This window comes from Halichondria panicea, chromosome 9 (assembly GCF_963675165.1).
Source record: "Halichondria panicea chromosome 9, odHalPani1.1, whole genome shotgun sequence".
Classification (NCBI taxonomy): Eukaryota; Metazoa; Porifera; class Demospongiae; order Suberitida; family Halichondriidae; genus Halichondria; species Halichondria panicea.
This window is the reverse complement of record NC_087385.1, coordinates 6,782,038-6,801,296: the sequence shown is the minus strand read 5'-3', so window position 1 is coordinate 6,801,296 and position 19,259 is coordinate 6,782,038. Positions and strand designations below refer to the sequence as shown.

Sequence of the window (19,259 nt, the reverse complement as noted above, 5' to 3'; positions counted from 1 at the left end):
GCACACGCTATACATAGCAGGATCGTGAATATCATTATACTCACAATTCCATTCCGGAGGACTGAGATGGTAGCCACGCCCCTCTCTAAGGGACTGTCAACGTCCGTCACGGTGAGCGGACCTCCGGTTCCGTTAAGTCCAATGTACACTTCGTTAGCTCCAGTGTCGAGATTCAGCAATATCAGTTTATCAGCAGGGCTAATCACAGGTCTGTTGTCGGCAATATCCAAAACATTGATAGTCACTGTCTCAGTGGCAAAACCACCTCCGTCACTGACGAGCACGTTGAAGATATAAGATTGTCGTTGTTCAAAGTCCAAAGCATTGAGAACGTGAATTTCTCCAGTCCCTCTATTCAGGGTAAATACTGTACCAGTGACTCCAGATTCAAAGTCATAGAATAATGCCCCCAATTCATCAGCGTCCACTGCTGCCAGCTGTCCTACAAAGACTCCAGCGGCTTCCTCGACAACGGAGAACACATAGGGTGTGTTGATGAACACTGGTCGCTCATCATTGGTGTTGTTGAGTCTGATAGTAACCGTGGCTTCGGCCGAACGTCTCATTTCTGGTATTTGATACTCGTCTGTGGCAGCAACCGTGAGTACAAACATTCTGTTCTCCTCAACCTCGTAGTCAAGTGCTCCACTGTCAGTTACAAGGATCTCACCAGTACTAGGAACAATACTGAACACAGTTGAAGGGTCTAAAAAAGAAAAAGAGATACCATCTGGATCAGTGGCAACGATGGTAGTCACAGTTCCTTGCGTATTCTCTTCAATAAAAAGTTCTATACTTTCTCCACCAGCAAACACTGGGTTTTCTTGGTTATCTAGGATAGGGGAGATGAAAGCGACGATAACCGGGCCATTGTCCATTGAGCTGTTAAAGGCCGCTATGGAGATGTTCCTTGCTGGATCGTTGAATGCAGCTGAGGTTAAGTTGCTGACGTACGCCAGAGTAGAGATGAGGGTGCTGTAGTTGGCTAGTGTAACCGAGGTGGCTCCAGTTAGCGTGTAAGTATAGCGTCCTCCATCGACTGTGGTCTCCAGGGAGAGTCCTGGTAGAGCAGAACTGTCCACACTGATGCTCTCAATCAAGCTGTCTCCAGATCCTCCATTCACTATCACCTCAACACCTCCAACTGATCCTGTTACAAGATTGTCCGTACTAGGGTTAGTCACTAAAGACAGCGAGAAGAAATCAGGCGTATCCACGGGTACATAAAATTGTGCTTGAGTGGCTCCCCCGAGGAATAGATTAACAGTTGGGTCCTGGGCTGCAGCTGTGGCCATGAGCAGAGCAAAGAGTACAGCAGCTGTTGCCATACCTGCTCACCTGCAGGAGAGGAGAGGTGGTTAACCTGCATTATTACACTGCAGCGGTTGATTTGCAGAGAAGGCGTGTGATATAACTAGGTACGGAGTGAAAATCAACCGCCTTAAGCCATTAACAATCAATGACAAAAAAGTAATTAGCATTGTAACATTATATTTACAAGACTGTTTATGAAAAATTGGTTTTTCTTACTTGTATATAATAGCAAGTACTTCAAATTCTTTTCTTCTTTGCAATCAATAAATGAATCGAAAAATCCCTTTGCGTTGTGCAGCTGTGCAGCGATATCCTGCTCACCTATGGTTGAGAGAATAGTGCAGTCAGTAGTACAGTGGTTTAGTGTACAGAAAAGGGGGAGGGGCTGCTGTGCAAACACACATACTAGCTCTAGGCATTTGCTTGCATGCACTAGCCAGCTAGTATTGTGCTCACTTGTTAGTTGCAGGTTGGTGCTGCTCTTCTGCTCCTTTGCAAATGATCAACTTGCTTTGTGCACAATGCGATCAGCAGCAAGGTGCAATGGTACGATCTGCTTGACTACACAATGAGCAGTCTCTTCAATGCCGCATAAATGAGCAGTCGATCGGCGAGTGGGGGCGAGTCAGCCATGAATAAAGACATTCTCCAGGGCATAGTGAATATCATCCAGCAAGTTGTTTGCGGGAATCAACACTATTCACTGTTTTTCCACACATGCTCAGTGCAGTAAGCCATTTTCTAGCAAGCCATACAAGTCTAGACCATGTGGCAACCATTTCTCTCCACCTTCTCCCCTCCTCTATCTCTTGGAAGGTTTCCCAAGAGCTAAACTTCAATAGTATGGAAGCCTTTCTTCTTGGACAAGTCAAGAGCAAGCCCAAGGCAAGCAGCAAAGCTGGGAAAGAGGTATCAAGCAAGCCCAACAGACAAGTTCCCTGGGTGGAGAAATAGTAAGGTCTCGACAGTGCTGCTCCATGTATGACAGCTGTGTCCTGTTACAGCCGCCCCAAGGTAGTGGACGATGTAGCACATCAAGAGGAGGTGGTTGCAGTGCTCAAGAAAAGCTTGCAGGGTGCCGAGGTGGGTTGTATATTCGTTATGTCGTTACATCCTGATCCCCCACAGCTACCCAACCTGCTGTTCTATGGGCCCCCAGGCACTGGCAAAACCTCCACCATCTTGGCAGTTGCTAGAGAGTTGTTTGGGTGGGCTAGCATTACACTGTGTATCTGTATGTAGATTTTCATGGTAGTATTCGCTTGAACTACAGTCTGTCCTAAACTGATTCTTTGCTGCAGTCCTGAGCTGATGAAGAGTAAAGTGCTGGAGTTGAATGCATCAGATGAGAGAGGTATTCAGGTGAGCCTGCATGGGGTCAAGTTGTGCAGTGGTGGAATGAGTTAGCATGCTGTAGCTTTAAGGCAACACTTTATCTTATGCTATGTTGTTGGCTGCTGCTGCATAATCATGTTGTGTAGGTGGTCAGAGAGAAGGTCAAGAACTTTGCGATGCAAGCCGTTGGTAATTCCTCATTCAAGTAAGTATCAGATAAGAGCATTGATATGCAGGAACTTGGAAATTTAGGGGAGATCTGTCGTTTAATATGTCCTTGGTTTATTGGTACTAAGGGTGGAGTCAATGGGTTCCAAGAGGTGGCTGAGATAGTTTATCAGTGCTGGAATATTCATAGTAGCTAGACCTTTGGTGTGTGGGAGGCAATAAATCCACTCTGTCATCGCACACCTCTCCCCTGTGTGGTTCAAGCTCATGAATACACACCCACCCACACACACCCATACACACCCCCACACACACACACACACACACACACACACACACACCCACACACACACACACACCCACACACACATGTTAGTGGGAAGATGTGTCCACCATTCAAGATCATCATCCTTGATGAAGCAGATTCTATGACAACCAGTGCACAGGTGAAGCACACCACACACACAAACCCACCCACACACGCCCACCCACCCACCCACACACAGGCGGCCCTGCGTAGAACTATGGAGAAGGAAACCAAAACAACACGATTTTGTCTCATTTGCAACTACATCAGCAGGCAAGTCCTCTCACAGGGTTCACAGAGTTCATGCCAACACTTGCCTTGCCTGTAGGATCATTGAACCCTTGACCTCTCGCTGCTCCAAGTTTCGCTTCAAGCCTCTAAGTTCAGACATCTTGACCTCCCGTCTCCAGGTAATAGCGGAGGGGGAGGGGCTTCACCTCTCTCCAGGGGTGGTGGCTGAGATTGTGCGTGTATCTGGTGGGGACATGAGGAAGGCCATCACCTACCTTCAGAGTGCTGCTAGACTGAGAGGGGAGGACACAGTCACAGAGGAGGATATCAGAGAAATTTCTGGAGTGAGTAGTGCGGTACACAAACTGTTCATTTGGGAGCTGGGTGTCTGCATGGCCTTTATATCGTAGTTAACGGGTTAGCTATTAAGAGGTGTTCCTCTGTACTGTTTAGTGTGGTCTTATTTTCCACAGTGTATTCCAGAGGAGATGCTTGATGGCTTGTTAGCTACCTGTCACAAGGACTCTCACGAGAAGCTTGAATTGTTTGTCAAGGTATTACACTAGTTCTACATTTAGTTGTTAAAGGATATAATGTGCAGGATCTATTGTTGGATGGATACTCCGCCTCACAAGCCCTGGAGCAACTACATGACAAGGTGGTTGTCATGCCAACCCTGACAGACAAGCAGAAGTCCGTCATCTCAGAGAGAATGGCCGTGAGTTAATAAAGCATGTCATTTAAATACCTATTTTACGATAATTATTCTGAGCGTATCAGCTTTGTCTAGAATGCTGCCGGGAGTGTAGTTGAATATCTTTCAACAGCCATAACTTTAGTATCGTTGATCCAATGTCAAACATTTTATGATTTTCTGAAAGCTTAGAAAGAAACATTAATTTTTGTGTTTCAATCAAAAATTTCGTTGAGACCAGAATTTGTCATTTTTCGGCCTTGGACCATGGGCTATTTATTATCCATGGTGTGGCCAAATTGGCAAATAATTTTATCGCTCAAGTAGGCACTTTGATGGTACCATTTGAAGCGTCTCTTTTTAAGGTTTCAGAAAATCAAAAAATCATTGAAATTGGATCGACGAAATTCAAGTTATGGCAGCTGAAAGAATCCCCAAACCATTGATTAAATTCAGTTATGGCAGCTAAGCAAAATGGGGGGGGGGGGGGGGCGTTGTTGTTGAACAGTTTAACAGCCATAACTTTAGAGGTTTTCGCTTTATGGTAGTATAGCTACGTTAGTTGTGATAGTGTGTTATGTTGTTGTGCAGTTGGTGGGGCGAAGGCTGATGGACGGAGGGGACGAGTACCTCCAACTAATGGACCTCGCTACTGTAATCATGCATCAGTTTTGTCATGTTCAATAATCCATAGTACGATACGTGATTCTAAAAATTAACAATTATAATTTGGCAGGTAATAATAATTAATTTTATATTAATGAATACCATTATAAATCCCAGCCGGCCACGTGACTGGCAATCACATGACATGTACATAATACTGCATGCATGTAATAATACAAGAAAGAAGCTGCTCTGAAGAACTATCTATGAAGATGTGGAGGTCAATATCAGTAGTGTTGCTAGGAGCACTGTGTCTAGGTGAGTTGTTTGTTTAAGAAGTGAGATTTTTATGTCATGATTTGGTTCAGTTGAATGCCAGACCCCATCAGTCACTACTGTGGCCCCGACTCCTACCAAGAGCAGCTCCTCTATGAAGATGAAGCCAACAGTCCATCCCTCCCCCACACCCATACCCCTACCCCCTGGAGTCAGCCATTACACATATGTCCTGAACGATGTCACGAACAAGAGTCTACCTTGTCTAAGGATGCAAGTTGATGTTGCTCTCAACTTCACCTTTGTTAACACTACCAACTTTACAGTGGGTTGCTAGAGTTCAGTGTGCGTGTACTCAGTGGGTTGCTAGAGTTCAGAGTGCATGTACTCAGTGGGTTGCTAGAGTTCAGAGTGCGTGTACTCAGTGGGTTGCTAGAGTTCAGTGTGCGTGTACTCAGTGGGTTGCTAGAGTTCAGAGTGCGTGTACTCAGTGGGTTGCTAGAGTTCAGTGTGCGTGTACTCAGTGGGTTGCTAGAGTTCAGTGTGCATGTACTCGATGGGTTGCTAGAGTTCAGAGTGCATGTACTCGGTGGGTTGCTAGAGTTCAGTGTGCATGTACTCAGTGGGTTGCTAGAGTTCAGAGTGCATGTACTCAGTGACCCTATGTGTTGGCTGTTTTCAATCCTCACTCTCATTCAACACACACGCACATTTGCCTCTCTTTATGCAATAAACTAGGTGGTGGTTGAGACACTGCCAGCTACTGTACAATCATAATTATGGTTTTTCTTTTTTCAGAGGAGTCTTTGGATTCGTTTCCATAACACGAGCGCTAACGACTCCATAGTTACAGTGGACAAAGAAGCCAGTGTGTGCAATGGTACTGTCAACTCACCCTTCGCTACTCTCACTCTAAAGTATGTCACTAAAGAACATGTGGAGCCTTATTACGTCAGCTTCTCCTTCAAAGGGGTAAGCTAATATACAGCTATGAACTGTGTTGACTGCATGCTGTGTGTACAGGACAGGACTCGTGGAAACCAGCAATGGAACTTCGATAAACTCTCTGTGAAATTCACCTATTTGTCTAGTTTATTCCTAGAAAACGAGGATAAACTGGGTGATAATAAAGGTTGTGACTCAGTACAAGTCATTAGTGGTGTTTTATTATTCCTTCTCACAACCACACACAGTGTATATGTTGGACACGAACACATCTCTCTTTGATGACACCAACTCAAGGGTGGAATTGACACGCCCCTATGTGTGTTTGGCCAATCAGACTATCCGCGGCTTCACTGTACTCGGGAATGACACGACAGTGGGTGTGTGGGTGAGGGAACTCGAGGTGCAAGCTTTCGAATTCCTCACCAACAACGGAACGTTCTCAGGAGGAAATGGTATACTTCACTGTACGTTAAGTGTGGTTATAGCTTGCCTTGTGTCAGTGGTGTGCCCAGCGCCTTGTGTCAAGTGGTGTGCCCAGCGCCTTGTGTCAGTGGTGTGCCCAGAATTAACGCAGTGGTGGCTATTTTCAATCCTCAATCTCAATTCAGCATACACATTTACAACTAGGTCTAAGAGGTGGTTAGTGCCAACACCTACCCAGTGTGTGGGCACATCCCTGCTGTGTGTGTGTACCTACCCAGTGTGTGGGCACATCCCTGCTGTGTGTGTGTACCTACCCAGTGTGTGGGCACATCCCTGCTGCGTGTGTGTACCTACCCAGTGTGTGGGCACATCCCTGCTGCGTGTGTGTGTACCTACCCAGTGTGTGGGCACATCCCTGCTGCGTGTGTGTGTACCTACCCAGTGTGTGGGCACATCCCTGCTGTGTGTGTGTACCTACCCAGTGTGTGGGCACATCCCTGCTGCGTGTGTGTACCTACCCAGTGTGTGGGCACATCCCTGCTGCGTGTGTGTGTACCTACCCAGTGTGTGGGCACATCCCTGCTGCGTGTGTGTGTACCTACCCAGTGTGTGGGCACATCCCTGCTGCGTGTGTGTGTACCTACCCAGTGTGTGGGCACATCCCTGCTGCGTGTGTGTACCTACCCAGTGTGTGGGCACATCCCTGCTGTATGTGTGTGTCATAGCTCACCCCTCCTCCTATCCAGCTCCGAGGGTGTGTCTACTAGACCACACTAACACTGGTAATGAGGTAGTCCCCATTGCTGTGGGGGCTGCTCTCGGTGTACTAGTCGCCATTGTCCTTCTTGCCTATTTACTGGGGAAACTACGCAACAGGAGAAAGAGCTCTTATGAAGCACTCAATTAGGTACGTGTGTATGATTGTTCGTTTATTCTGTTCACTGTGTTTGTTATTGCAGGTGTCACGAGTGATCGTATTCTGCACAGGCATGCACGGACACATTTTAAAATAATGCTATCCTCCGATTGTTGTTTTTGTGAAATAATTAGTAGTGTGAGTTTATGACTTATGTTAACTGTTGACCCTGTACCCACTTCAATGCATGAGCCAGCCGCAGAGGAGGTATGACGTACCGTGTGTCAAAGGAAATGTTTTACACACACATTCCTTAGGTCAAAGTTCAAATAATAATAATAGAAAATGCTTGTAGTAATACTGCAATCTGATAGGTCACTGAGAGGTCCATTATTTCACTTATGGACCTGAGGTCTTCTAAGTAGGTCTATTATACTGATTATGCCTACAGGCAAGATGATGTCAAGATTAACTTGTATGGAACATGGCAACATCACACAGTTTATGTTGAAGTCATAGTAACGATGATACAGTGCATCATTAAAAATTAATTTTTTTTAAAGTTTTGCGTTCTGCAGTGCCGCTTTGCAGCTTTTATCTCTCTCTTGCAGCTACAATAGCTAGTGCTCTAGTGCAGAGCTAACTACTATGACAATAGCAACTTTTTATTTGCAATGCGTGATTCTCAAGAAACAGAAACTGCCTACATCAATGTGAGTTTTTTTATGTAGACTAGATCTAGCCAGAGCAAAGCTTTAACGTTGCTTGAGGCTTGTAGAAACTCTTGGTTTCAGAGTCTTCTTTGTGTTAATATAGCCTAGCTTGCTTAGCACTATTCTAAACCAGTTATAGGCCTTGTCAACGGTCACTATGGAGTTTTGAGACCCTCAGGCCCTTAGTAGCACCCTCGCTACGCTCGAGATGCTACAGCCTCGGGCCTTCAGGTCTCAAAACCCCATAGAGACCTTGGACTCAGTCTATAACTATTATTTAGTTACTAGTAGCCCAGAATCCAGCAATCTGATTGGTCAGTACAGGGTTTATATTTCCCATATTAACCTGTAAATTCTCATATAAACCTGTAATTTTCATGTTCACAACAACCATTCATTATTAATTTTTGTGTTTTTCAAACATGTTTTTTGTATATTGTATTATAAAAAACAATGAGAAGTAACTGTTTTGTTTTGGTAATGACAAAAAATTATAATGTTCAGTCGCTGTTAATACGTTGGTTGTTGGATGTAGGCATATAGAGAGATTGATGGTATAACGTTGCAGGCACTAAAGTTAAAGTTTGGAGGGATAAATTGACAGCAGTTGGTTTGTGAGTTTTGTTGCACTGCCATCTGTGAGTGATCAGTGTGTGCCAGTATGTTAATTGGCTTTACGTTGAAACTGACTTCTTTTGACACTCAGAAGTTCTCTTGTAGCTGCGAACTCCTTCCAAGCTTCGGTGTCCAGTTGTTTCCATTATCATTTGTTCGTCCACTCCAGCGTTGTAGAGTCTAGTAGCATGCAGCAGTTGCACAGAGTATGTATTAGAGGTTCAGCCTTCTTTTGTGACCCTAGTCCAGCTCTCTGCAAGCGCTTCATTTCGGAGTCTAGGCACACTCGAAAGTCAGCAAAACAAGCATCCTTGAACAGGTCAATCCCGGGATTTCCATTCTAATTATTCACCTTATGCAGATATCACTATCCAAACTGTACACTGCACCTGCCGTGATAAGAGGCCTGCAGACACTTTGCTTCATTCGCTTTGAGTTAGGTAGAGAAGATTGTGCAGGTTCTGTTGGCTTGTCCAGCTCCTCCTCCTTTCTTTGTTCTGTAGAAAGAGTAGCCAGCTCCGCCTCCACATTTAGAGGGCGGGGTCTATGGGCTCGGTCATTATTATGCCGAGTACTTCTTCAGAAAAGAGCTTGTCTAGGCCTAGGTCTTATTCCGCGTCCATTCTTTCGGTTAGTTTTTGAAATGAACCTAGCAACTAAACTCGTTAGATACTGTTTAGTCGGTATCTATGGGAATTATAAGCCCGCAGGCACTCGTAGTACCCTCGCTTCGCTCGGGATACTACAGCAGGCCTTTGGGCTTATAATTCCCATAGATACCTCCTAAACAGTATCTAACTATTATTTATGGTTTCTCAGCATACATACAGGTGATTACAAAAAAAACAGGACAATATAGTGAGTGGACAGCTGAAGGCTAATCTGAAACTAGTCAGATTGCCGTGTGAGATAGATTATAGAGAACAAGCGATTAAATAATGTAGAATGTGTGTGTGGATGACACGCGGATGTCGTACCTCCTCTGAGCCAGTCGTAGACGTAGACTAGTTGGGCGGAGTCCAACCAACGCTTCGCTCATGGTTGGGTATCAGTACATGTAGCAGTTTTGTTCCCACTGCAAGAAATTTGCAGCCCAATCAGATTGCTGCGTTCAAGTGGGAAACCTTACAGCTCAATTTAGCTGACAAGGCAAGCTGGGACACTGTATTTCTCTGGAGAATGCAGAAACAGCTCCTGCTGGATATCTAGGCTACTAGAAAAGAAGCATAGTCTATCTTAGCATCTATGAATGAAGCTTGAACAGTATGTATTAATTAATTAAAAGGACTTGTCTTTGTTTTAAGTTTTGTTGTGCTACCAATAAGATTAGATCATTAGTTTGGACAAAACCTGTGTTATGTATGCCTTCTTTGGTCTTCGAAAAGCTTCTCAGAAGCCTTGGGGTAGTCTTATAGCTGGCTGTACCTCTCCTTGTGCTAGATGTCTAACTATTATGAAAAAGTTTATTTCTGCCTGTACTAAATCTTATATTACAGGCTACAGTATTCTTCTACTTTCTCTAAGAGTCTGAGGTCTTTCTTGAATTCCAAAACAACTATAGCTAGATCCAGTCAGCTAGAATAGCCATCCTAATTGATTTCTTTATATCGCACCCCTGAGCCATGCGGTTGTCAGCCACTTAAAGATTAAACAATATTCATACTCTGTCTCAAGTACCGGTGGAACAAAACTGCTACGTGTACTGATACCCAACCCAGAGCGCAGCGTTGGTTGGACTCCGCCCAACTAGACGTAGACCAAGAGTAGATAAGTTTCTTGTCTAGACCTAATGCTATCCATTAGAGAAAAATCGTCCATGGGTGTGGCCATATCAAAAAACAAGTCACGCCCATTTAGTGCATGTGAGCTCTGGTGTCACATGATCCATAAAAAGAGGTGAACTACTGTAACTAGCTTCGAGTGAGATACTGGACCCTCTGAAGTACAGTCAAGAAAACCAGTCAAGAACCCAGCAGAGAGATGGCAAGATTACTATCCCTATTGTCCCTAGCAGCCATGCTGTACATAGGTCAGTTGATTCATATGCAAAGTATAAATTGTTAATTAATTATTTCACTACAATTATTTATGTGTGCAGTAGCTAGCCTAGTCTGTATCAGTATAGTCTGTATCAGTATGCTACTCTTAACTGCCCCTCCCCTCCACTACAGCCACAGGGCAAACAGCCTCAGTGACTCCCTCGGCAGTCCTCACCACTGACAGTAACTCAATGGTAGCAACAACGTCCATGGTCATGTCAACATCTTCAATGATGCCTAGCCCCACTCCTGCTCCACCCACCCCTGAACCTACCAACAACAACTACTTTCTTAGGAACCCTGACAAGACTGTCTGCCTCCGCATGATGGCTGGCCTCAGCATCGAGTTTACATACCTCGTTGGAGATGTAAACGTAAGCAACTAGCACTAACGTGTGCATTATGTAATTGGGTTTGCCCTGCAGAGGACCACCATTGTGGATCTACTTAACAAGACCATTCACAATGACAGTACTTGCGATGCTGCGAAGTTAGAGGCCCTGCTAAAGCTTGAGTACACTCCTGAAGGCAGAGATCCTTACTTTGTGTCCTTTATCTTCCAGGGTGTGAGTGTCTCGTGTGTCGTGTGCTGTTGATATTGCTATTGTGTGTGTAGCACATTGTGTGCATGACACATGATTTGCTCTGAGATAATAACTTACTCCATATATTGTTTTGAATGTGCAGTACAAAGCTGACAAAACTTGGAATGTATCCTCTGTTCTCATTGAGTTCAAGTTCACCAAGAGTGACTTCCCTGGTTTCAGTGGGACCGAGCCATCCTGTAAGCAAAGCATGTTTCAGTAATAATTTGGTGATAACAGTGAACATTTCAACAACTCTATCTCTCCCTTCAGCTACCAATGTCAACAGTACAAGCCTTAGACCTCTTTTTGATGGAGGCAGTGTTAACCTCAACCAATCCTTTGGCTGTGACGTCAACCGGACCTTCTCTAACTTTGTGGCGATCACCCCTGACCTTCATGTGTCTCTCTTTATGATGGACCTTCAAGTGCAAGCCTTTGATTTCACCAATGCCACTTCTGGAGTATTTGACTCTGGTAAGCTAGCTAATCAGCTATACGTAATAATCAGTTTGTAGACAGATAGTTGCATGCAGGTTATGCTTTTAGTTGCTAGTAAGGACTTTATGGATTGCATATACTAGAGAGAGAGAGAGAGTCTGTACCTCTCCTGCTATCTGTGTGCATGGTCATGACTCCTTGTGTTGTGTGCAGCTGTTTTCTGTGTTGAGCAGAACACTGGCAATAAGATTGTGCCCATTGCTGTGGGGGCAGCCTTGGCTGGACTCGTGATTGTCGTCCTCATTGCTTATCTCATTGGACGCCTAAGGAACAGGAAGAAGAGCTCATACGAGGCTCTCTCCTAAGTAACTGAACTATACTACACAACTGTACTTCCCGTTATTTGTTCTTGTTGTTAATTATTTACTAACTGTTGTTTCTCAAGTGAATGTTCATTACCTTTATTAGCTGTGGTATATGTGTGGCACTTGGTTTTAGTTATAACTGTTGTATAATTTTGTCATGTACATAATTATTGTATGATGCCTTATCATAATTATTATGCACTGCTGTTGTCAACTTGCTGAGTGTATACAGTGTGTGTGTACAGGGCCTTACACCAGCTCCGCCCAGTGGGCACTAAATAGAAGTTGAAAGAAATTAATATCTTCTTGGAAGGATTCCAGAAATGTCATAGTAGGTTGTCTGTTGTGCATTCTTCGTTGCTTAGCTTATGGTAACCATATACCTGTGTACCTACCCACTCTAGCTGTGTACACAAGCCTAGCTGGTAGTAGCCATTGAGTCACTGTGATGGCTGTGTGATAGTTCTATCCATCATCCATTATGTATCTAACACATAGAAAGAAGCTGCTGCTGTGTCTGCTAGTCTTGGTTCTCTGTCTCTGGGTTATCTATCAGACGTCACAGCTTGCGCTACAATATGACAAGTCTATGGTCTCTTTACAATGGGAGGTGGATCGCTGTATACACAAGCAAGGGTTGGACCCTCAGAGCAGACTAGGACCAGAGGGCCTACTCTCTCACTACACTCTCACCGCCTACCCTCAAGGACTGGTCAGCATCAGCCCTGCAGCACTGCATCACTCTAATAAACACTTTACTACCAGAGCACCAGCTCATCTGAGAGGTGTGTACGCATGAGTAGCTGTGTACGTGTATGGACATGACTAATATCTGGCCCATATTGTGTTATAGTTGTGCTGCGTATTATGTGAGTAGATAATGTTCGTTACATCTCAGACAAAGTGTCGGATCAGTTGTCGTCACTAATGTGGCCTGTGTCTGTGACCTCTGACCCCTGGCCAGTGTGTACCCATTACCATGACGAGGGCTATGTGTTCACAGTGAGTGTGCCTGATGAGAGGGGCTGGTATGAGCACCTGCACACACACACTCTCCTGCCCCTCTATGCTCTGCTAGCCTATCGTAGTCACACCGGGCCTCACAGTGTGGATGGTAACAGTGTGGCGCTACTGCCTGCTGTGGAGAACTATGAGCTGCAGGTGAGAGGTGTCTGCATAGCCTAACTTTAGTTGTCTATAATAGATGGGCTTGTATCTTTTTGCTGTGCTTCCCTGTACTAGGTATACTGGGCCTGTAAGACCTCAACCGTATAAGATATGTAAGATGACACCAGTGTATACGATTATTTGTATTCCTATTGTACTCTGTCTCAGTGTTGTCCCTGTAGAGTGTTGACTGGGGTAGCTCTGTGTTGTCCCTGTAGAGTGTTGACTGGGGTAGCACTGTGTTGTCCCTGTAGAGTGTTGACTGGGGTAGCACTGTGTTGAGTGAAGAGCATGGAGTGGTGCAGGAGATGCTCAAGACATTTGCTGGGTCTGTCAAGATCCTCCCCCTATCGGAGTCCACCCTGCACCACAGTGAACACACCACTTGCTTCATGACCCTACACCTTGGGGTGAGTTGGACTGTGCGTGTTGGTATACATGTTATTGTTCAACTCTGCAAGCAATCTGTCAAAAATGACATTGTGTGTGAATGAGTGAATCAATGCTCTAGATCTAATTACCTTGCTTCCCTCCAGGTTGGTTCAGTGAACCTTCGTGACCCCTCTCTTCTGAGTGGCTTTGTAGAGCTGGTCCTCTCCCGTCTCTCCCTACCCCTGACCACACCCACTCAACCACTCCTGTGTCTGGCCGTAGGGGGGTTGCTGACTCAGCACATCCTCAACGCCCCTCAGCTGCTGGAGGCTGTCAGAGGGGGCGTGGCTGCTCAGATACTGGACTTTAGTGGACTCTCATATAGAGAACAGGTGAATAGTGACGAGCCTTGTGTTGCTTGGTTACACTGAAAGTAGTGGTTTCGAACAAAGGAGATAGTACATTCTCGTGTGGCTTGTAGTCAATTAGGACTGTCATTGCTTTTATACGCGTATAACTATATATAATAATAACTATGTTTCTACTGTACTTACATGCAGGTATCACAGACGCAACTCTGTACCGTCATGGCTGGTTTCCATGGTGACGACCTGGTTAATGCCCTCTATATGTCGGCCGACTCTGTTACTATACTACTCCGCCCACTCATACACTCCGAGGAACAACCTAACGTGTACTCTGACCTTGCACGAGCACGGGGACACTACTTGGAGTGGACCAATCCGATAGAGGATACTCATCGCCCTGGCAACGGACCAACAAACACAGAAGTGGACGTGGATACTTTTGTTGAACTGATTGACAACGCTCTGACACTAGGCATTAACAGCAGGCTGCTCAGAACTTGAACTATCTCACTTTTAGCTTTTCAATATCAACACACTCAACATTGCAAACATCATTCATTGCAATAACAAAATTTTGACTATAACTTATACAAATTAAATTCATGCATGACGACTACACAAGATTGTTCTGGTTCTCATTGCCTTCTTGAATCTGAATAGTTGGGTTGAGAGGTTGTGTATTGGAATCAGAGCTATTGTCTTCATCAGTGTCTGCCTCACGACAGCAACTACGGCAGCTCCTCAACCAACCGGCCGTTGTCAGTTTGTAGATCCCAGCACTGATAAACACCACTGTCAGAACATAGTAGTAGCCACTGTACACTTGAAACTGTGTGTGTGATAGGTATATACATTGTATGGGCATTTCACTATACAATTAATATGAACGGGTTAGGAATGTGTATGTCACTGTACATGTGTTAGAACATGGCTGTGGGAGAACCCATAATAATGAATGCAATACACAACCATCTGTTGTATCATAGTTCAGCCACAACTGACACAGGATGTTCGTGCAGCTGCGTTGACACAGGATGTTAGAGTACCTGGGTCCTGATGTACAGGTTGAGTCCATGCTCATCAGCCACTATCAGAGTGAGGATGGTCTGCAGGACTAGGGCCATAAAGTAGTTGAAGCCAAAGATGAGGGCATAACTCTCGTGGTCCACACTCAGTGCTACCTGTGTGCTAGGGGGAGGGGGACGGGGTGCATGAAATCAAATCCTGAATTTGGCCATCAGAACTCTAGCCTCGAGACCAGGCCGATTAAAATACGGCCTGGTCTCTATTTTAATCGGCCTGGTCTCGAGGCTATCAAAACTCCAGTTACAGCAAAAAGAAGGGGCCAGACCACATAATTGGATGCTTTTACTACATGCATATATACCCTAGCTAGTAATGTGCAGGGCACTCACCTTGCTATGGTGATGAGGAAAGCGTAGGTAGTCCTGTAGACAATGTGACAGAGGTATACCACCCACAGGAGGTTTGTCCATGACGCTAACAACAAGAGTCCACAGTCAACCAGTGAGAGCAGTCCAATAGTCAGCTCCCCCCATTCGGCCCAGGGCACTCGTATGAATGAGAGAGTAAACGCTGCACACGCACTACACAGAGTAGCAATCGCCTCCACTAGTCCGTTCCATTCATGAGATTGTCCACTGTCATCAGCAACTTCCTTCCATAAGCTCTGCACGTAGTTACCAACCTGCAGCACTCCACAAGTAGCCAATGCCCACCATAGCGACCACTTCAATAAAGACGGTACACAATAAAATTTCGCAAAATCACGAGCTCTGTTTAAAATTGCTTCTTTTATCCATTGTAAGCAGGAATCTAGTTTATCAGAAGGTTGCTTGACTAGTGTGGTGCTTTCATCGATTTCTGAGCGGTGCTTTGAACCACAGGATGCAGAACAGTTGAACACATTGGGCAAGAATAGAGAGATGACACAGGCCAACGAAACACTGGCCAGAGAAATGTAGTTGAGCTCTAAATATCCGAGGGCTCCAGTAGAAATAAGAACTTGTCCCAAAAGACTTGCCATCGATTGACCAAACAAACGAATTGCACGGACATAACTAGTGACTCTCTTGAAGTGTCTGACAGACACAGCAGCATAGATGTACGAGTAGTAGGCTATCTCAGTTGCCTCTGCTACTCCGTACGCCACTTGCATCCATTGCATGCTGGCTATAGTCACTCCCCATATGAGCAGTATCCTAGTGGCAAGGTAACAGGCACTCTCCAGCATAATGACAGGCTTGTAGCGAACTATATCCGTGAACAGGCATGCCAAGAGGCTCGCTATGAGGTAAGAATAGGTGGAGTAGGACCACACTTCACTGTTGAGCTGATGCTTGGTGAAGTTTTTAACATCTGAGACGAGGAACGGGGTAAGGAACGGTTCGGAGGGTTTAAACTCTTTAAAGAAGCCGTAACTGCAAAGAATGAGTGTGGCATAGAGCCAGTGTCTCCGTGAGGACGAGGCTGGAGGGGGTGATCCATCAGAGTCCATTGATGATAGATACCTGGAGTGAGTGAACAGCAGCTATTTAATAAGGACAATTATTATTATTATGGTTTCTCAACACATTATAATGAAGTGCAATTATGGGTTATGAATTAACAAAAGGGTGAGTTGAAGGCTAAACTGAACTTGTCAGTTAGCCGTAAGTAATAAAATACAATTACATGTGTATAATAATTATGGAAAAAAATATTAATGATTACCAGATGAATATAAGAAGAATGTGAAACACAGTGATTAAGTGGGCCTGAATGATGATGGCATATATCATACCATAAATTAATGATCATACCTTTGATATAGTTTGGCGTGGCCCCACCCTGGACGCGAAACGCAATGGGCTTACTGCAATCAAGATTGCTCTATCTATGTCAGGGCTTGTCCCACAGGTGGTGTAGAAGCGATATGGGGCTCCCCCCTATTTCAGGGCCCCCGGGCCCTAAAACGCTAGCGATTTGGGGCCCCCCCACGGCCCTATTTCATTAGCGCTTTGAGGCCCCTCCAGCGATATGGGGCCCCCACTTATAACTTGCAGTGTAGATGGTATCTATATGCTTGTAGCCTAAGCCTCATGGTCTAAGTAAATCTAGATGTCCCTTGCTGACTAGATCTTGCACAGTACTTACTCATAATTAGCTCTCTTGCTGACTAAGTGCAGAGTTTAACTAGTGTTCAAGCTGGCGCTGTGCTAATGCCTCTCGCCATGTTTTTGCTTTCGCTCAAAAGTATTAGAGTGTTATCTATAATGAATTTTATATTAAAGTTAGCTTATCTATATAAAGTCACTGAGAAGAAAAGACTTATTTACATGCATCTATTGTTGTTATTTATTGTATTATGTGGCTTACCAGGACCTCAAGAAAGAAGAAAATTGATTCTTCCAGGATCTGTAGTTCAGTGTATATAATATCTAAGAAGAAAAGACCTGTGTACATGCATATTGTTATCTATATTGTTATATGGTAGTGTTTTGTGGCTTACCAGGCCCTCAAGACAAAGATTCTGCCAGGAGAATCTGGATCTTGGATATCACACGTGGGGAATGAGCGCGCATGCGCATTACATCCACAGGAATAATTAAAGGGTGTGTCCAAAGAGATCAATTTCACAAATGGCTACTGCTAGCTAGCTGTTTTAACAGATATTTTCTGAGTATTGTAGCTAACAAAAAGCTAGCGCTTTAGTGCAAGGCTAACTCATATGTTGAATAGAAAGTTTGTGCGGACAGATGATGCTATGAAAGATTCTGAAGAGACTGCAACAGTCTTCAATGTGAGTCAAACTAGCCATAACTCGAGAAAGAAGCTTTAGTTTGCTAATCCACGAATCAAAATCCAAGAGAACGTGGCTAGAAGCCTATAGAAGCTGTTAGTTTTCGTCGCATTGCAACCGTTGAGCAGTTATAGCTGGAATACACACACACACAGACAGACAGACAGACACACACACAGTCAGCTTTACTGTATCCCTCGTGCGGCTACGCCTCGAGGCATAATAACACCATGACTTGCAGGTGCTATTGGCTAATGTTAGGCTACTATACCAGAGCAGGAAGATGTAGATCTATCCTCAATACTTTAACTGAACTCGAGAAAGTTGTTATTTTATGCCCCTGTTATCAGTTACGGAATAAATTACTGTTCCTTTAGCTGGCTCTGTTCGTTAGATAATAAAAGATCATAGAGAGAAACACATGCATGCACACACAGAACATGCATGCAGAATGAGACATACATTACTGTCATAGGAACAAAGACGAGCAGGGCCTCTTCACAACACAAGTAAACCATAGAGCCTTGCTCTACGTACATAGGGCTGAGATAGAGGTAATAAAACACACATGGAAAAGAGAACAAGTGTGTCCACAGGTGGCTGACTACCATGCATCCTCCACAATTTCTTGCTCTTTGATTTGCAGTTTATTCTCAACTTTGCCAGGAAAAGTTCTTGATAACAAAGTGCATGGGCTGCGGCTGCTGCTTGTATTCTCAGTAGTATGTGCTCAGCCTATATGAATGCATGCATGCATGTGCTGTGTATACAATGGCTATGTGTTGCCACACTGTAACGCAGGCCTTATTTTGCACATAATTATGGCTGCCTTATACTGTTATCGTCAGTGACCAAGCAGCACAGATTATAGGCTAGTAATATATTCTGTATTGGAGTTTAGATCTACATAAACATTATAGCCATTGATTCTCAACTCAACCTCCTATTACTGTTGTGCTGGCTTGACTCTACTGCTCAGAATAGACTTCTCTAGGGGGGCCCTATAATCACTAAGGGGGGCGTATACCGCTAGTGCAATGGGGCCCCCCCTTACACCCCAAATCACTAGCGTTTTAGGGCCGGGGGCCCCAAAATAAGGGGGGGGGCCCATATCGCTTCTACACCGGTACTTAGCTTTAGGGTGTGGCTAAGCATGATTCCAAGTGGGCGGTAACCGCAAACCTCAGTTAGAATGCTACTGCAGGAGTCACTTTTGCATACCACTAGCTCTAACTGACCTGGCGTGTTCCTGGATCCAGCTGGCTTGTCTGCTATTGTTGCATTTTGATTTGAGTTACTGACTCGTTCATTAATGAGCCACGCCTTCACACTTGAACTCTGCAATCTGATTGGGCTGCAAATTTTCTGCAGCAGGAACAAACCCAGAGGAGGTACGACATGCAGGAGCAATTGGAAATTAATTGGCAATTTCTAGCAATAGTTCAATTCACTAGCAATAGTTTTGCGTTCACGTGAGTAGGTTCAATTCACCAGCAAAAGTTTTGCGTTCCTGTTTTGCATTGGGTTTAATTCACCATTTGCGTTCATGCGAGTGGGTTCAATTTACCAGCAATAGTTTTGCGTTCTCGTGAGTGGGTTCAATTCCAATACTTTTATCTCTCGAATATCAACTTT

The 19,259-nt window shown here is 44.6% G+C and overlaps 6 protein-coding genes across 11 annotated transcripts in view; 4 read left to right on the top strand and 2 right to left on the bottom strand.

The window, feature by feature from the left end:
- The window catches only part of LOC135341853 (uncharacterized), a 32,174-nt gene extending 30,259 nt beyond the window's left edge, over positions 1 to 1,915 (bottom strand). Inside the window, exons 1-3 of the mRNA XM_064538524.1 lie at positions 1,771 to 1,915; positions 1,531 to 1,635; positions 45 to 1,338 (exon numbers count right to left, since the gene is read on the bottom strand). Of these exons, the coding sequence (XP_064394594.1) occupies positions 45 to 1,328 (1,284 nt within the window). The 5' untranslated portion in view covers positions 1,329 to 1,338; positions 1,531 to 1,635; positions 1,771 to 1,915. The remainder of the gene's footprint in view (positions 1 to 44; positions 1,339 to 1,530; positions 1,636 to 1,770) is intronic.
- The window catches only part of LOC135341944 (replication factor C subunit 4-like), a 37,197-nt gene extending 32,371 nt beyond the window's left edge, over positions 1 to 4,826 (top strand). The window contains exons 2-12 of the mRNA XM_064538636.1: positions 2,153 to 2,267; positions 2,319 to 2,397; positions 2,443 to 2,522; positions 2,616 to 2,676; positions 2,796 to 2,854; positions 3,194 to 3,263; positions 3,324 to 3,397; positions 3,453 to 3,699; positions 3,829 to 3,909; positions 3,957 to 4,073; positions 4,641 to 4,826. Coding sequence (XP_064394706.1) covers positions 2,158 to 2,267; positions 2,319 to 2,397; positions 2,443 to 2,522; positions 2,616 to 2,676; positions 2,796 to 2,854; positions 3,194 to 3,263; positions 3,324 to 3,397; positions 3,453 to 3,699; positions 3,829 to 3,909; positions 3,957 to 4,073; positions 4,641 to 4,736 — 1,074 coding nt within the window. The 5' untranslated portion in view covers positions 2,153 to 2,157 and the 3' untranslated portion in view covers positions 4,737 to 4,826. The remainder of the gene's footprint in view (positions 1 to 2,152; positions 2,268 to 2,318; positions 2,398 to 2,442; positions 2,523 to 2,615; positions 2,677 to 2,795; positions 2,855 to 3,193; positions 3,264 to 3,323; positions 3,398 to 3,452; positions 3,700 to 3,828; positions 3,910 to 3,956; positions 4,074 to 4,640) is intronic.
- LOC135341952 (LAMP family protein lmp-1-like) lies at positions 4,812 to 7,385 on the top strand. 2 transcript variants are annotated; one of them, XM_064538645.1, is made up of 7 exons: positions 4,812 to 4,973; positions 5,024 to 5,256; positions 5,730 to 5,903; positions 5,955 to 6,063; positions 6,125 to 6,331; positions 7,049 to 7,209; positions 7,262 to 7,385. In XM_064538645.1, the coding sequence occupies exons 1-6, from the start codon at positions 4,877 to 4,879 to the stop codon at positions 7,207 to 7,209; spliced, it is 981 nt and encodes a 326-aa protein (XP_064394715.1). In that variant the 5' UTR covers positions 4,812 to 4,876; the 3' UTR covers positions 7,262 to 7,385. The 2 variants fall into 2 exon arrangements, with proteins under 2 accessions (XP_064394715.1, XP_064394714.1); XM_064538644.1 differs by having other exon boundaries at positions 6,125 to 6,343.
- A 2,968-nt stretch (positions 7,386 to 10,353) lies between these two features.
- On the top strand, positions 10,354 to 12,120 carry LOC135341961 (lysosome-associated membrane glycoprotein 1-like). Its single transcript, XM_064538654.1, has 6 exons — positions 10,354 to 10,515; positions 10,658 to 10,899; positions 10,951 to 11,091; positions 11,213 to 11,309; positions 11,383 to 11,586; positions 11,764 to 12,120. The coding sequence occupies exons 1-6, from the start codon at positions 10,467 to 10,469 to the stop codon at positions 11,913 to 11,915; spliced, it is 885 nt and encodes a 294-aa protein (XP_064394724.1). The 5' UTR covers positions 10,354 to 10,466; the 3' UTR covers positions 11,916 to 12,120.
- Positions 12,104 to 14,406, top strand: LOC135341926 (uncharacterized). Of its 3 annotated transcripts, XM_064538612.1 has the most exons (6): positions 12,104 to 12,246; positions 12,414 to 12,700; positions 12,793 to 13,076; positions 13,337 to 13,492; positions 13,619 to 13,846; positions 14,015 to 14,406. In XM_064538612.1, the coding sequence occupies exons 2-6, from the start codon at positions 12,505 to 12,507 to the stop codon at positions 14,321 to 14,323; spliced, it is 1,173 nt and encodes a 390-aa protein (XP_064394682.1). In that variant the 5' UTR covers positions 12,104 to 12,246; positions 12,414 to 12,504; the 3' UTR covers positions 14,324 to 14,406. The 3 variants fall into 3 exon arrangements, with proteins under 3 accessions (XP_064394682.1, XP_064394681.1, XP_064394680.1); XM_064538611.1 differs by lacking the exon at positions 12,104 to 12,246 and having other exon boundaries at positions 12,253 to 12,700; positions 12,814 to 13,076; XM_064538610.1 differs by lacking the exon at positions 12,104 to 12,246 and having other exon boundaries at positions 12,253 to 12,700.
- LOC135341909 (folate transporter 1-like) lies at positions 14,359 to 17,871 on the bottom strand. Of its 3 annotated transcripts, XM_064538592.1 has the most exons (5): positions 17,334 to 17,871; positions 17,201 to 17,277; positions 15,238 to 16,353; positions 14,869 to 15,010; positions 14,359 to 14,651 (listed from the first exon to the last, which is right to left on the bottom strand). In XM_064538592.1, exons 3-5 carry the CDS (start codon positions 16,338 to 16,340, stop codon positions 14,436 to 14,438), a joined length of 1,461 nt encoding a protein of 486 aa, XP_064394662.1. In that variant the 5' UTR covers positions 16,341 to 16,353; positions 17,201 to 17,277; positions 17,334 to 17,871; the 3' UTR covers positions 14,359 to 14,435. The 3 variants fall into 3 exon arrangements, with proteins under 3 accessions (XP_064394662.1, XP_064394663.1, XP_064394661.1); XM_064538593.1 differs by having other exon boundaries at positions 17,201 to 17,871; XM_064538591.1 differs by lacking the exons at positions 17,201 to 17,277; positions 17,334 to 17,871 and adding an exon at positions 16,645 to 16,782.
- Between the last annotated feature and the right edge of the window lie 1,388 nt (positions 17,872 to 19,259).